Consider the following 15221-nt stretch of genomic DNA (forward strand, 5'->3'; position numbering starts at 1 on the left):
TTGCAACAACTGGAGACATACAGCTTGGCAAACATTGATGTATACAGGTTTTATATTCGTATTAGATTTTTTTCTCATAAGCAAGTATGTCCTTTTTCCGTATGTTCAACAGGTTTACACAGACATCCTATAGATTTTTATACATACTGTGTAATGCTTCACCTCACCTATGGGGCGCTGAATTAGCTTATTTTTTGCCCCTTTCATAAAAAGGTACAAATAAACTGTACAATGAAAATCTAAACACTGATGGCCTATGGAGTTAAGAATGATCATTGTCTTATTTGTGCCTTGTCAGGATGTTCTCTTTCTTAAAATGTATGACCATCTTTAAGTTCTAATATCGTGATAAATATTCAACCAATTCAATTAACCAAATCTATATTAATATACACATCAAATAAAGAATGAAGTCACCGAAACACCCCATGATGGAGAACCAGAACGGGAGATGTGGCCCAGAAAATCTGACTACATGTTGTCTATGGTGGGATATGCGGTGGGACTTGGCAATGTCTGGAGATTCCCATACCTTGCTTTCAAACATGGCGGAGGTAAGTAGACTGTAACAAGAGTGGAATATGTTCTCTGTTCTATTTTTCTTATCTGCTTCTATTTTGGGATTGTATTTATTTTTTATTATTGCCAGGTGGGCTGCCATTTAGGGGACTCAGCAAATAAAATTACTTCTAGGCACTGTGCATGACTGAGAGAGTAAACACAGTTTATCTTGGTCTCATTGGACCACAGGACATGGTTCCAGTAATTCATGTCCTTAGTCTGTTTGTCTTCAGCAAACTGTTTGCGGACTTTGTTGTGCTTCATCTTTAGAAGATGCTTTTTTTCTGGAAAAACAGCCATTCAGACAAATTTGATGCAGTGTGCTGCGTATGGTCTGCGCACTGACAGGCTGATCCCCCCACCCCTTCAACCTCTGCAGCAATGCTGGCAGCATTCATTATTCTATTTTCCAAAGACAACCTCTGAATGTGAGGCTGAACACATGTACTGAACTTCTATGGCCTCAAGGTGCTGTGGTATCCCGGTACCGAAGCTAGTTTTGTACCATCCTTAAGTTCCCTCAGGAAGAGTCCCTTAGGTCCACAGGCTTCTCCTGCATTGCTTCCCCCAGGTTATGTTAAATTACGTGTCTTGTATAAATGCCACGTGTATTTATTATGTTTATTTTAATGTGGTTGTTCATATGTATAAAGTTGTACAAAGTGTATAGAGTGTTGGTCATGTGACCTGCGGTCATGTGACATACCCAGAGTTCCAAGGGCACAGGTGCCCCAGGCAACCAGCTACCAATGGGCTTTAGTCCAGCCCCCTAGTATATAAGGGGCTGTTGTCTCTAGTTTCACTCTCTTGTTCCTGCACTCTCTTGGTTCCTGGCATTAAAGAAAGCACAAAGTCCTGTATACTGCAAATTCATCTCTTCTAGGCCAAAGCCCAAAGTCCATCAGCCACTTCTAAACTGTGAGTTACAAATATCTCTTCAAATCAAGTGACTACTACTCAGCTAAAGAATATATTAGTAGCACAGTGGCCTGCTGCATTTTCACCATAACTACAAGTCCAAGCAAGCCTGCGAGGTTTCCTGTGTCCCGGTTGCCTCTGAGGAAACTGCATTATTGTAAAGACTGTTTCCTGCATATTGCAAGTGAAAGTTCCAGTTACTTTAAAACCCTTGCTGTGGACATTCCTTCATTGCAGGCCATTTTGGGCTGATAGTCAGCGGTCCTTATACCGAAAAAAAAACACATCCTGGGATCACGAACACTAAGGGGTTAACAACATCTTGCCCCCGGGGTTAATGCCACCAGACCCTGCTACATCCAATGCAACACCCCATGGTCAACACATCTCCACATTGAATTTCCAGTGACCAGTATTAAGGAATGTGAGAGCGATAACACCAAATTTAAAGTGCACCTGTCATCAACAAAAACATTTTATATAATGTAGATAATACCATTATATGTATATTTGTAATATACATTGCTTAAAAAAAGCATATTTTTAGGTGAAATTTTTTTACCCCTAGAGTTATTGCCTCTGTGTCCCTGTGAGGAGGCCAAATACAGGAAGTGAGGGCAGGACAAGCAGGGCTCTGTGCGGACTCCTGGCTTGTCAATCATCCTGATGTGTGAGGGGGGGGGGCATGTCAAAAAGCCTCAGTGCACAGAGCCCTGCTTGTCCTCAGTGTACAGAGCCCTGCTTGTCCTCAGTGTACAGAGCCCTACTTGTCCTCCGTGTACAGAGCCCTGCTTGTCCTCCGTGTACAGAGTCCTGCTTGTCCTGAGTGTACAGAGCCCTGCTTGTCCTTAGTGTACAGAGCCCTGCTTGTCCTCAGAGAAAAGAGCCCTGCTTGTCCTCAGTGTACAGAGCCCTGCTTGTCCTCAGTGTACAGAGCCCTGCTTGTCCTCGGTGTACAGAGGCCTGCTTGTCCTCCGTGTACAGAGCCCTGCTTGTCCTGAGTATACAGAGCCCTGCTTGTCCTCAGTGTACAGAGCCCTGCTTGTCCTCAGTGTACAGAGCCCTGCTTGTCCTCAGTGTACAGAGCCCTGCTTGTCCTCAGTGTACAGAGCCCTGCTTGTCCTCAGTGTACAGAGCCCTGCTTGTCCTCAGTGTACAGAGTGCTGCTTGTCCACCCTCACTTCCTGTATTTGGACTCCTCACAGAGAAACACAGACAATGCTGCAGGGACAAACATACATACCTACCAACTTTTGTTGAGCGCGAAGAGGGACAAGCCACTCCCCTAACCCCACCCATTGACATAACCCTAACCACGCCCTCAGCCCCGCCCTAACCATGCCTGCAGCTGCAGAATTGAAATACCTGTTTAACAGCAATAATGTCAGTCTGTCACCTAAGTTTAGGAGGTTGTCCATTACTGACAGAATGACAAAAAAAACATCATTACCACTACAGTACAGTTATATCAGGTGATGTCTTCGATGTCTGATCGGAGTCGGTCACTTTCCTTTTTCTCCTCTCAAACCACCATGATGATTTCTTCCAGCTACTCATCTCTGGAGACCATGGCGGAAAAACACATTTTAGGCTCCGCACTTTTTTAACAACCCCATCATATAGGTGCCCCAAGTAGGTAGGTCCCCCCACAGAGAGAGTTGTCTAAGTAGGTAAATCTCCCAGATAGCTGTCCAGTGTATGAAAACTCTCATATGAAGGTAGTAGGTAGCTCCCCCCCACATTAGCCTGGTAGTTAGGCTGGATTCACATCACGATTTGAGTGTCCATTGCACAGATAAGATTTCAGAAGCTCAAATCGCCTGAAATCGTATCTGTGAAGGGACAGGTACTGACAGCTACAGAGCCATTAACTATTATGGGGCTGCGGATGGCAAGAATGTCAATGTCCATGCCCCATCTGCTATTGTACAGTCAGTGCTAACAACATCAAACTTAATTGACAAGGAATATATTAACACCCAGTTGTCAATGTATTCATGCCGGACAAAATATCAGGGGAATAGCACAATGCTGTTGTTGCATAAAGAGATGCTATTCTTGGTATTTAGTATTTCACTGGACAACCCTTTTAATCTAGTTTTTTACGCTTTTTTTAAAGACTTCCTTATATTCTTCCCACAAATTTTTTTTTAATTTATAATCATCAACATACAGAATATAAAGCAATTCCTGATAGAGTATTTGCATTATCGTTCCTGGAAATTCCTACAATGAGTGAAACTTATCTCCACCCAAAACCCTTCTTGGCAGCTTAATGTGTTGAGTAAAAAAATTTAATATGCAACTCACTTTCTTTGCCATGAGTCACTGCTCTGAAGGCCTTGCCGATCGACTAGAATAAGGAACAAGAGGGCTAAAATAGAAACACACATGCAGGGTTTTTTAGTCTAGTATACCAGGGGGGGGGCTAAACATCCAACCTTCGTAGTGTTGAGCGGCATAGGCCATATTCGAATTCGCAATATTTCGCGAATATATGGATGAATATTCGTCATATAATCGTTAAATTAGCATATTCGTAATATTCGCGTTTTATTTTCGCATATTTTTAATCTGACAGTGTCCATTTAAACTAAAACTAGCCAAGCCCAACAAATTCAGATGGTTTGTTGACTCTCCATCAACAGATGTTGACAGAGGAGAGAGGGGGTTGGGCGTGTTGGATTTTCACTAACCCTATCATCCTGGGAGGGATAAACCACTTCCAGGTTACCCTTACCCTTGTGATAGAGAACACTGAAACATTTACCCATGCCAAATGTTCATGTGTCTGGGAGTTTGAGAGAGATAACCGCCCGCCGAACGGATGTTCATCCAACAGTTATTGGAAATGTATGGTCACCTTAATAGGGAAGAATACCTTTAAAAATATGGTATCCAATAGGACAGGCATCGGCAACCTGCGGCACTGCAGATGTTTGAACTAGATCTCCCATGATGCCAAAATGCTGCCAAAGTATCATGGGAGATGTTGTCTAAAACATCTGCAGTGCCGACGGTTGCCTTTGCTGTAACAGGACATACCACCATTTTCTTTTATGATGGATTTTGTTTAAATCCATAACCCTTCTTACCTAAATATGAAATCGAAGGTATACAGAGGTACAGTAGAGTCAAGCTATAGTTCCTTGGGTACTGTATTATGGCTTTGCACAACTTGGAGCCTATTTAATGCAGCTACTGTATGTACATGTGAACCAGGACAAGACCACCTCAGGTGGAAGAAGAGGCTTCTGTGTTCCCCTCACCTAGTATCAGGAAGGCAGGAATCTCGTCACTAGTTGTCACTGGATTTTAATATTACTTTCTTACTCCTTTGTAGAGATGGTGTTGCTAATTCTTCAGGTTTTAAAGGGCAAATACATCTTATCCCCTATCCAAAGGATAGGGCATAAGATGTCTGATCGCGGGGGGCCCGCCGCTGGGACCTCCCGCTATCTCCGTGCAACACCCACATTCTATGCGGGCCCGGCGGGCCCCCGGCGATCAGACATCTTATTGCCTATCCTTTGGATAGGCAATAAGATGTATTTGTCTGGAATACCCCTTTAATGTGCAGCAAATCGCGATTTATAGTACAAGAGTTTTGAACAGATTTGCTAATCCATAGAAGTAACAAAAAATTCCCAATGTTTCTCCTTTTTCCAGGTGCCTTCCTAATCCCATTCATTATCATGCTGGCATTTGCTGGCTTGCCCTTGTGCTTTTTGGAATGTTCTATTGGACAGTTTGCCAGTCTGGGTCCTATTGCAGTATGGAGGATTGTGCCACTCTTTGAAGGTAAGATCTAGAGCAGAAGTCTCCGTCACATTTATAACATTCTTTGTAGGTTATGGAAAAGTTTAAAGAATTGTTTTCAAATTTTATTTGCAACTACAGTCATAGGAAAATGTATTTGCTTCCTTGGCAGCAAGATTTGGAAAATATTACAAATCATATTAAACACAATGGTCAGGGACGGATCTGATAAACTAAGGTGAACAGGGATATCTCATCTCATCTTTTGCCTTCATTCTCTGAAATAGAGTAACATACATTTGACATTCCGGTCCAGGGCGAGAGAATAATTGGGGATGTGTCATTGGCTGCATAGAGATTGGACTGAGATAATGTACAGCTCTACTATGCAGAAGTCCAGACACATTTTTGTGTTTAACGCCTAGAGGACATAGGATGTACTTGTAGAACCTGGCTGCCTGGTACATGGGGTACCAGGACGTACATGTAGGTCCCAAGTCTGTTTGGGACTGTGAAGCGAGCGATGGCAGACATCAGATATCACTCTGATGCCCACTGTTAACATTTCAGATGCCGCGATCAATACTGATTACAGCATCTGAAGCAAAAGGGGGGCTTTCAGAGACTCATTGGACCACCCATAGCACAATCGCAGGGTCCAATAAGTCAGGGTGGCCGCTTCTGCGATCTCCTTCGATGATCTGCCTTTTAGCAGTCCAAACAAGTAGATTGGCGATATCACTGGTCAGTGCTATATCTATGCATAGCGCTAAACAGTCTTAGCAATCATAAGATTGCTATAATTAGTCCCCTGTGGGAACTTAAAAAAATGTAAAGAGAAAAAAGGGGGGGGGGGGTAAATAAGCCCCGCCCCCAATGAAAAATAAAACTTCCCCTTTTCAAATGTAAAAAAAATGAAAAAAATAAATAAAACAGAAATATTATTGGTATTGCTGCATGCGGAAATGTCTGATCTATTAAAATATACTGTTAATGTTCCTGTATGTAAAATGGCATAAATGTAAAAAAATAAAATAAAACAAAATTGCTAGATTTTGGTCACATTATATCGCAGAAAAAAAGGAATTAATAGTTTTCTAATGTCACATATACACAAGAGGGGTACCAATAAAGATTATAGATCATGGTGCAAAAAAAAATTGCCCTCATACAGCTGCATATACAGTAAAAAACATACTTATTTTGTTATTTTTCCGTTTTTGCATTTTCATTCTTACCTCATCATCTTCTAAAAATCATAACGTTTTAAATTTTGCAACTAAAGTTACATATGATGTCTTATTTTTTGCACCACCAATTCTTCTTTGCAGTGACATTAGTCATTTTACCCAAAAATCTTCGGGAAAACGGGAAAAAAATCATTGTGCGACAAAATTGAAGAAACAAATGCCAATTTGTAATTTTGGGGGCTTCCGTTTCTACGTAGTACATATTTCGGTAAAAATGACACCTTCTCTTTATTCTGTAGGTCCATACGATTAAAATGATCCCCTACTTATATAGGTTTGATTTTGTCGCACTTCTGGAAAAAATCATAACTACATGCAGGAAAATTTAGACGTTTAAAATTGTCATCTTCTGACCCCTATAACTTTAATATTTTTCCACGTACAGGGCGGTGTGAGGGCTCATTTTATGTACCGTGATCTGAAGTTTTTAGCGGTACCATTTTTGTGTTGATCCGACTTTTTTTTTTATCGCTTTATATTCATTTTTTCATTAAATAAAATGTAACCAAAAATAAGCTTTTTTTTTTTTTTTTTTAGTACGCCTTTGACAGTACGGTTTAATTAACAATATATTTTTATAATTCGGACACTTCCGCACGCGGCGATATCACATATTTTTATTTACACAGTTTTTTTATGGGAAAAGTGGGGTGATTCAAATTTTTATTAGGGGAGGGGTTAAATCCTCTTTATTCACTTTTTTTTAAACTTTTTTTTTTGCAGTGTTATAGCTCCCATAGGAGACTATAACACTGCACACACTGATCTTTTACATTGATCAGTGGTTTCTCATAGGAAACCATTGATCAATGATTCTGCTGCTTGACTGCTCATGCCTGGATCTCAGACACTGAGCAATCATTTGGTGATCGGACAACAGGAGGCAGGTAAGGGACCCTCCTGCTGTCCTAGAGTTGTTTGGGATGCCGAGATTTCGCCGCGGCGATCCCGAACAGCCCCTTGAGCTAACTGGCAACTTTTTACTTTCACTTTAGATGCCGCATTCAACTTTGAATCACGGTGCCGCCATTGCTACGTACTGGGCCCGACCCGCTGTGACGCGAGGCCATGGCGTGGCCCCGCGTTATAGACAGGGAGTGGGCGGAGGGCATACAGGTTCGCCCTCCGTCCCGAACAGGTTAAAGGGGTACTCCACTGGAAAACTTTTTTTTTTTTTTTAATCAACTGGTGTCAGAAAGTTAAACAGATCCTTCCAGTACTTTTCAGTTGCTGTATGTTCCAGAGGAAGTTATTTTCTTTCTGACTTTCCTTTATGTCTGACCACAGGGCTCTCTGCTGACACCTCTGTCCATTTTAGGAACTGTTCAGATTACAAGCAAATCCCCATAGCAATCCTATCCTGCTCTGGACAGTTCCTAAAATGGACAGAGGTGTCAGCAGAGAGCACTGTGGTCAGACAGAAAAGAAATTCAAGAAGAAAATAACTTTCTCTGTAGTATGCAGTAGCTGATAAGTATTGAATGGATTAAGATTTTTAAATAGAAGTCATTTACAAATCTGTTAAACTTTCTGGCACCAGTTGATGAAAAAAAAAAAAAGGTTTTCTAGTGAAGTACCCCTTTAAACCTTGCTATAACCCCGAGATACCTTATTTGAAAGAACAGTGATCATTAAAAAAAAAATAATAATAATTCTCCCGATTTTCATATCTAAATAATATACTATAAACCTTATATTATATATCCGAATATTATATAAAATAAAATCCAGATAATATACACCTAATAAACCAAATAATATATCCAGATATTAATAAATATTATATAATAAAACTATTTAAACACTATACACTATACGGCCTCTTTTTCTATTGCAGGTGTTGGCATAACCATGGTTCTCATTTCCGCACTGGTCTCTATTTACTACAATGTCATTGTTGCCTACAGTCTGTATTACTTATTTGCCTCATTTACTAGTTACCTTCCTTGGGCAGAGTGCCTTGAATGGTCAGACAGCAGATGTCGTAATGGCATATCCGGTCAGTATTTTATTTTCATGTTTAAATGGAAAATAGTAGATTGTGGTAGGGTGGCACTCGGTTATCAGCCAGTGTAAATGTCCCAAATACTTCATCGGTCACCCACTGCACACATTATCCAGTGAATGGTAAACAGAGAATCATATTGGGGTAATTTATGAAATCCCAAATTGGCCTGTATGTTGGCCAAGTCAAGTTGCACTTTACAGTATGTGCCATATTTTTTAATGCAAATTTTGCTGACATATCTCATTTTTTGCACCGGCAAATCCAATGAGATTTTTTGGCATGGTTTCTTAGGTGCACAATTTCCGCACTGATTTATGATTTGCGACATTTGTAAAAGTTAGACAGTTTTGGGCAATGGCCACTCCAGCCGGGAGCAGCAGCAGGCAGCTGACGAGTTGACTGACAAGTATGCTCCACATTTAAAGGCGTTATTCCAAGAAAAATACTTTTTTTTTTATATCTATCAACTGGCTCCAGAAAGTTAAACAGATTTGTAAATTACTTCTATTAAAAAATATTAATCCTTTCAGTACTTATGTGCTTCTGAAGTTAAGGTTGTTCTTTTCTGTCTAAGTGCTCTCTGATGACACGTGTCTCGGAAAACGCCCAGATTAGAAGAGGTTTGCTATGGGAATTTGCTTCTAAACTGGGCGGTTCCCGAGACACGTGTCATCAGAGAGCACTTAGACAGAAAAGAACAACCTTAATTTCAGAAGCTCATAAGTACTGAAAGGATTAAGATTTTTTCATAGAAGTAATTTACAAATCTGTTTAACTTTCTGGAGCCAGTTGATATATATAAAAAAAAGTTTTTCCTTGGAATACCCCTTTAACCCTGGCCATCCAAAAGTCGCACATAAACATAAGTCAGCATTTATCAAAAGGTGCAGGTATCTTGATAAATGCCGACTAGCTACACACAGGCGAAAAAAAACCTGAAGTGCACGTTATTAGATGATCCCCATTGTTTTTGCAAATAAGGCGAACAGAATTATTGTCCATACGTTTTGTAAATGATAGACATAGGAGAATGAATTCAACATTTTGGTCTAAAGACCTTTATCAAGGAGTCTATGAAACAAACAAATAGACATACAGTATACTGTATACACATGATAAAATGTTCGGGATACATAATATACAATACATATAAGTACATTCCAAAGTTACTGCAAAAAAATTGCGTAGGGAGGCCACTGCGGAAGTGTCAGTATAATTGCCACCAATTTGATCTAACCTACATTGTGCTATTTATAAAGTTCTTTGGCTGCAATTTATGGAGAATTTTGGAACAATATAAATTATAAATGTAATTATTATTTTATTCATGTATTTTCTATTTTAGGATCTTGCAATGTAACGATGGACAATTATACAGTAGTGGTGAATGTGTCTTGGGTAAATAACAACAATCTCACCTGCCTCCCTGACAACAATACAGAGCTTCCGAGCAAACAGTACTGGGAGTACGTATACAAGTAATTTAATGGATGAGGTATGGATGAGTCATGACTCCTCCCCCGTGTGACGTCACCCCCCGCCCCCGCTATGCAAGTCTATGGGAGGGGGCGTCACGCCCCCTCCCATAGACTTGCATAGTGGGGGCGGGGTGACGTCAAATGGGGGACGGATTTGTGACGTCACGATATTCCGGCCCCGTGGTCGCCACCCGGCTGTTTGTGACCTTGCACTGCGGCATGCAGCTCAAACAGGTGGGTGGCGAATACAAGATTGCGGGGGGCCCCAGCGGTGAGACCTCCACGGTGAGACATCTTATCCCCTATCCTTTGGGGATAAGATGTCTCAGGGCCGGAGTAACCCTTTAAATGCTTTAGTTGCCTGTGGTTTTGTCACTATGTAGTAATGGCATGGTGCTGGATTGGTCTACATGGGCCTGTATTGCCTAATTCCCACATATTTATGTAAGTACCTGACTTCTTGCAGCGAATCACAACTGCAGCAAAACCAACAGCAAACAGATGCAGATTTTTGCCATGACACATAATTACCAGTCTGGTTTTAAACACCTGCAGTGTCCCGTAAATGTATTTCTAGATATGTAATGGTTGTCAGACAGGCAACCCCATTTCTGCATTTTTGTTGTGTACTTTGTTAAGTTTACACTTTGCAGTCTGCCTTCCATTTGCATTGTGTATGTATTTAATGTTATTGCCACCTATAGGGGACTTCATCAACACTTGTCTACTTTTTTTTTACTATTTTAGTAATGAAAAGTCACCTTGTTTTTTATCTCCCTGCGCCAAATTCATGAAAAGTCACACACCCCTTGATGAATTTGGCACTCGGGAACATTACTGCAATTTACCTCACAGTCCTCCAACATTTCTCACCACTCAGGCACAGTGAGTAATTCTATAATCATCTGTCCTGTTTGGGGATTGAACCCAGAACCTTATGGGATCAGCTAGTCAAAACACAGTGCACTTGCCCTCTGCATCACTACTTCTTATTTTACTAGCATTGTTAAACATTGTGATCATTTCTAAGGTTTTAAATGTGGGTTCCATGTTGAACTTTAACCGGTTGCCATCTAAGGACGAGCCAGTTCCTCCTGACACGGAAACTGGGTATGGTGCGGGCTCCTGACTCAAGCCCGCGCCATACTGGCCAGCCCCCAGCTGATTCCTGTAGCTGGGGGGCCCCCAGCTGATTCCTGTAACTGGGGGGCCCCCAGCTGATTCCTGTAGCTGGGGGCCAGCGTTAATAGCCAACATGCGATGATCGCTGCTGCCGGCTATTAACCCTGTAGATCGTCGCTGTCAATGTTGAGAGTGGCGTCTAAAGGGACATTTAAACCATCCCTGGTGGTCCAGTAGGGTGGTCCAGTAGGGTGGATCCCCCCCCCCCCCAGCACGATCGCGGGCGGGCAATCCACTATGGAGGTAGCCTGCTGTGGCTCTCCCAGCTCTGAGATTGATAGAGCCTGGTTGGACAAGGCTTTATCAATCAGGCGCAGAGCACACAGATCAATGTGGTTCTATGGAATCACATTGATCTGTATGAGGAACCTACTGATTCCTCCTAAAAGTCCCCTTAGGGGACTAAAAGTGTAAAAAAAAAAAGGTAAATAAAAAGTTTAAAAAAAACACCCATAAACCCCTTCCATATTAAAAGTTTGAATCACCCCCCTTTTCCCAAATTCCATTTAAAAAAAATATGTTAACATAATAAAAATAATCATGTGGTATCGCCCTGTGCGTAAATGTGAGAACTATTAAAAATATAATGCTAATTAAACCACACGGTCAATGGTATACACGTAAAAAAAAGTCCAAAATTGCGGGGGGGGGGGGGGGGTTGTCACTTTGTATACCCTAAAAAAAATTATAAAAAGGAATCAAAAAGTCCAATCAAAAGAAAAATGGTACCGATAAAAACTTCTGATCACGGTGCAGAAAATTAGCCCTCATACCCGCAGCATTGCTCAGGGGTCCACGGCCAGCCTGATGCACTAATACAATACTTTTCACATATAGCACAGCGTCGGCCATATATATGTGTGAAAAGTATTGTATTAGCGCATCAGGCCGGCCGGGGGCCCAAAACAAGGCCACTGGCTTCCCCAGCTGGCCTGATGCGCTAATACACTTCTTTACACATAGGTCTGCTGGGGAATAAATACATAGTGAAGCGTTGTGGGGGCATAAATATATGAAAGCACTGCGGGGGCATATATTGTATATATGTATATATATAAGCGATACGGGGCCATATACATAAATATATATATATAGGGGAATATGCAAATCAGCTCATTACATCCCCTTCTCAGGCAATGTTCCCTGGTATCAGCTTAGCTCCAGTTATGGAATATAAAAAGCTAATCGAGAGTTCTGACTTGGCATTAATCCCGATTAGCTTTTAATATTCCGTAACTGGAGCTAAGCTGATACCAGGGAACATCGCCTGAGAAGGTGATGTAATGAGCTGATTTGTCTATTCCCCTACCCAGAATGGCTGCGGAGTGCTTAGTGGCCCTTTAAAGCTCCATCACACCAGGAGTGGTGAACTCTCCCTGAGTTAAATACTCATCCCGTTTAAGAGATATATATATATATATATATATATATATATATATATATATATATATATATGGATAGTGCTTAGAGTACTTTTCAGGGCTGAAGTAAATTGTTGTGGGTTAGTGTGTAAAGGACGGAAGCTGCGACTTTGTGCAACTTTCAGAGAAGCCTAAAGCACTGAACATGGTAGTTCACTTTCAGATATGATCTATAGCAAAAGTCACAAAAGTCGCAGGAGAAGTGACTGAAAAGCTTGATGAATTCCCCTCCTAGTGGCTATTTTTGTGTCGAAGTCAGGACAACTGACTCCATTGACAAGGCGGTTAGACACCCACACTGGGATGGGAAGTCCTGGAAGGTGCAATGTCTCTGTAGGGAGAAGGAAAATTCAATGTATTAAAAAGTGCAGAGAAAAAGTAAGGTTTCCGCTCAAGTATTCCTCCTAAACCTAGTCTTCAGAGACCCCCCTGTGTCATATTGGGCCTTGTAGAGACTACAGTTGCCCAGTAGTACACTCCACACTAAGAGGTTTCCACTTTCTTCATTAAAGGGGTACTCCGGTGCTTACACATCTTATCCCCTATCCAAAGGATAGGGGATAAGATGCCTGATCACGGGAGTCCCGCAGCTGGGGACGCCTGGGATCATGCACGCGGCACCCCGTTTGTAATCAGTCCCTGGAGCGTGTTCGCTCCGGGTCTGATTATGGTCGACCGTAGGGCCGGCGGCGTGTGATGTCACGCCTCCGCCCCCGTGTGACGTCACGCTCCGCCCCTCAATGCAAGCCTACTGGAGGGGGCGTGATGTGACGTCACACGCCGCCGGCCCTGCGGTCGACCGTAATCAGACCCAGAGCGAACACGCTCCGCGGACTGATTACAAACGGGGTGCCACGTGCATGATCACGGGGGTCCCCAGCAGCGGGGCTCCTGCAATTAGGCATTTAATCCCCTAACCTTAGGAGATAAAATGTGTAAGCTCCGGAGAACCCCTTTAAAGAGTGCCAGTAAGAATAAGTTGTACAGGTGCCTTGCTGCATTACAGGACTTGTTGGGCTTCAGGATGGACCTCATCATTGTGGTAGCTGAACAGTCTGCATACTGTTCCATGTACCCTTGGCTATGGGTATTGCAGGAAGAAACCACCAGAAGCTAACCGGTATGAACCAGAACATACCCCTCTTTAGTGAAGTATACTGGACTGTAACCAGTTAACTTGAGGAATTTAGCAAGAGAAAGCCAGGACCTGTTTAACACCTTTCAGTCTAGCCTCTTTGGGGAAGATTTATCAAAACCTGTCTAGAGGAAAAGTTCTCCAGTTGCCCATAGCAACCAATCAGATCGCCTCTTTCATTTTTCACAGGCCTCTTTAAAAATGAAAGAAGCGATCTGATTGGTTGCTATGAGCAACTGCACCACTCTTCCTCTGCACCGGTTTTGATAAATCTCCCCCTTTGTGTAGAGGAAGAGTGGTACAGTTGTCTACAGTAACCAATCAGATAGCTTCTTTAATGCAATCTTATTGGTTGCTATAGGCAACTGCATCACTCTTCCTCTACACAGGTTTTGATAAATTCCCCCCTATTGAGTTTCCGCAATTAGACCATTTACTACTGTGATACTGGACATTGTAACGTCACACTAAATGTTTAATAGTGTTGAGCGGCATAGGCCATATTCGAATTTGGGATTTTTCACAAATATATGGACGAATATTTGTCATATATTCACTAAATTTGCATATTCGCAATATTCGCGGCATTCTTTACTATGCGCCATAAAATTTGCATGCACATTCACCATGAAATTTGCATGCACATGCACAAAATCACATGATAAAAGAGCTAAAAGAAGAGAGGGATCAATATGCGTGAAAATTTGAAAATGCTAATTTTTGGGCACCCGCCAGTCTGACACAGTAACTAGTATTGGAGCCTTGTTTACATCACAAGCTGGAAGCAGGGAGGGATGATCACTGTGATGTGTACTGTGAAAAAAATACCAATATTCGTAATTGCGAATATTATGCGCTATATTTGCAATATTCGTGAATTTGCGAATATGCGATATTCGCGATAAATATTCGCATTGCGAATATTTGCGCCCAACACTACTGTTTAACACTTTCTTTGGAGAACTGTGAAAAGGCCCAGCCTACCTGCAGATACCCTTTCTCTAAGCGGGAAACCACTTGGGCTGTGACACCCAAAAAACAATGGGGGAGATTTATCAAAACCTGTCCAGAGGAAAAGTGGCTGAGTTGCCCATAGCAACCAATCAGATCGCTTCTTTCATTTTCCAAAGGCCTTTTCAAAAGTGAAAGAAGCAATCTGATTGGTTGCTATGGGCAACTCAGCCACTTTTCCTCTGGACAGGTTTTGATAAATCTCCCTCAATAACTTTCAGCAACGTGCAGATTCGAGTTACATTTCTTGCCGCCATTTTCACTAAGACGCTGAATACTCTAAATTCTATGTCCTGTTCTGAAACTGAACACTTATCTGAACTTGGTTATATTTTCAGAAAAGTGACCCTGCAGCGCTCTAGTAGCCTCGATGAGACGGGGCATGTGGTTTGGTACCTAGCTCTTTGTCTAATACTGGCATGGATTATAACTGTGGCTTCATTATCTAAAGGCATAATGTCTTCTGGAAAGGTAGAATTATTACTTTTATAACCCAAC

General features: G+C 41.8%; 1 protein-coding gene across 1 annotated transcript in view; it reads left to right on the forward strand.

Annotated features, from left to right (window-relative positions):
* Window positions 1–445: 445 nt before the first annotated feature.
* Window positions 446–15221, forward strand: part of LOC130290388 (sodium- and chloride-dependent neutral and basic amino acid transporter B(0+)-like) — a 37270-nt gene continuing 22494 nt past the window's right edge. Inside the window, exons 1-5 of the mRNA XM_056537971.1 lie at window positions 446–554; window positions 5149–5280; window positions 8326–8487; window positions 9842–9962; window positions 15062–15194. Coding sequence (XP_056393946.1) covers window positions 452–554; window positions 5149–5280; window positions 8326–8487; window positions 9842–9962; window positions 15062–15194 — 651 coding nt within the window. The 5' untranslated portion in view covers window positions 446–451. The remainder of the gene's footprint in view (window positions 555–5148; window positions 5281–8325; window positions 8488–9841; window positions 9963–15061; window positions 15195–15221) is intronic.

Source organism: Hyla sarda, chromosome 9 (genome assembly GCF_029499605.1).
Source record: "Hyla sarda isolate aHylSar1 chromosome 9, aHylSar1.hap1, whole genome shotgun sequence".
NCBI classification, from domain to species: domain Eukaryota; kingdom Metazoa; phylum Chordata; class Amphibia; order Anura; family Hylidae; genus Hyla; species Hyla sarda.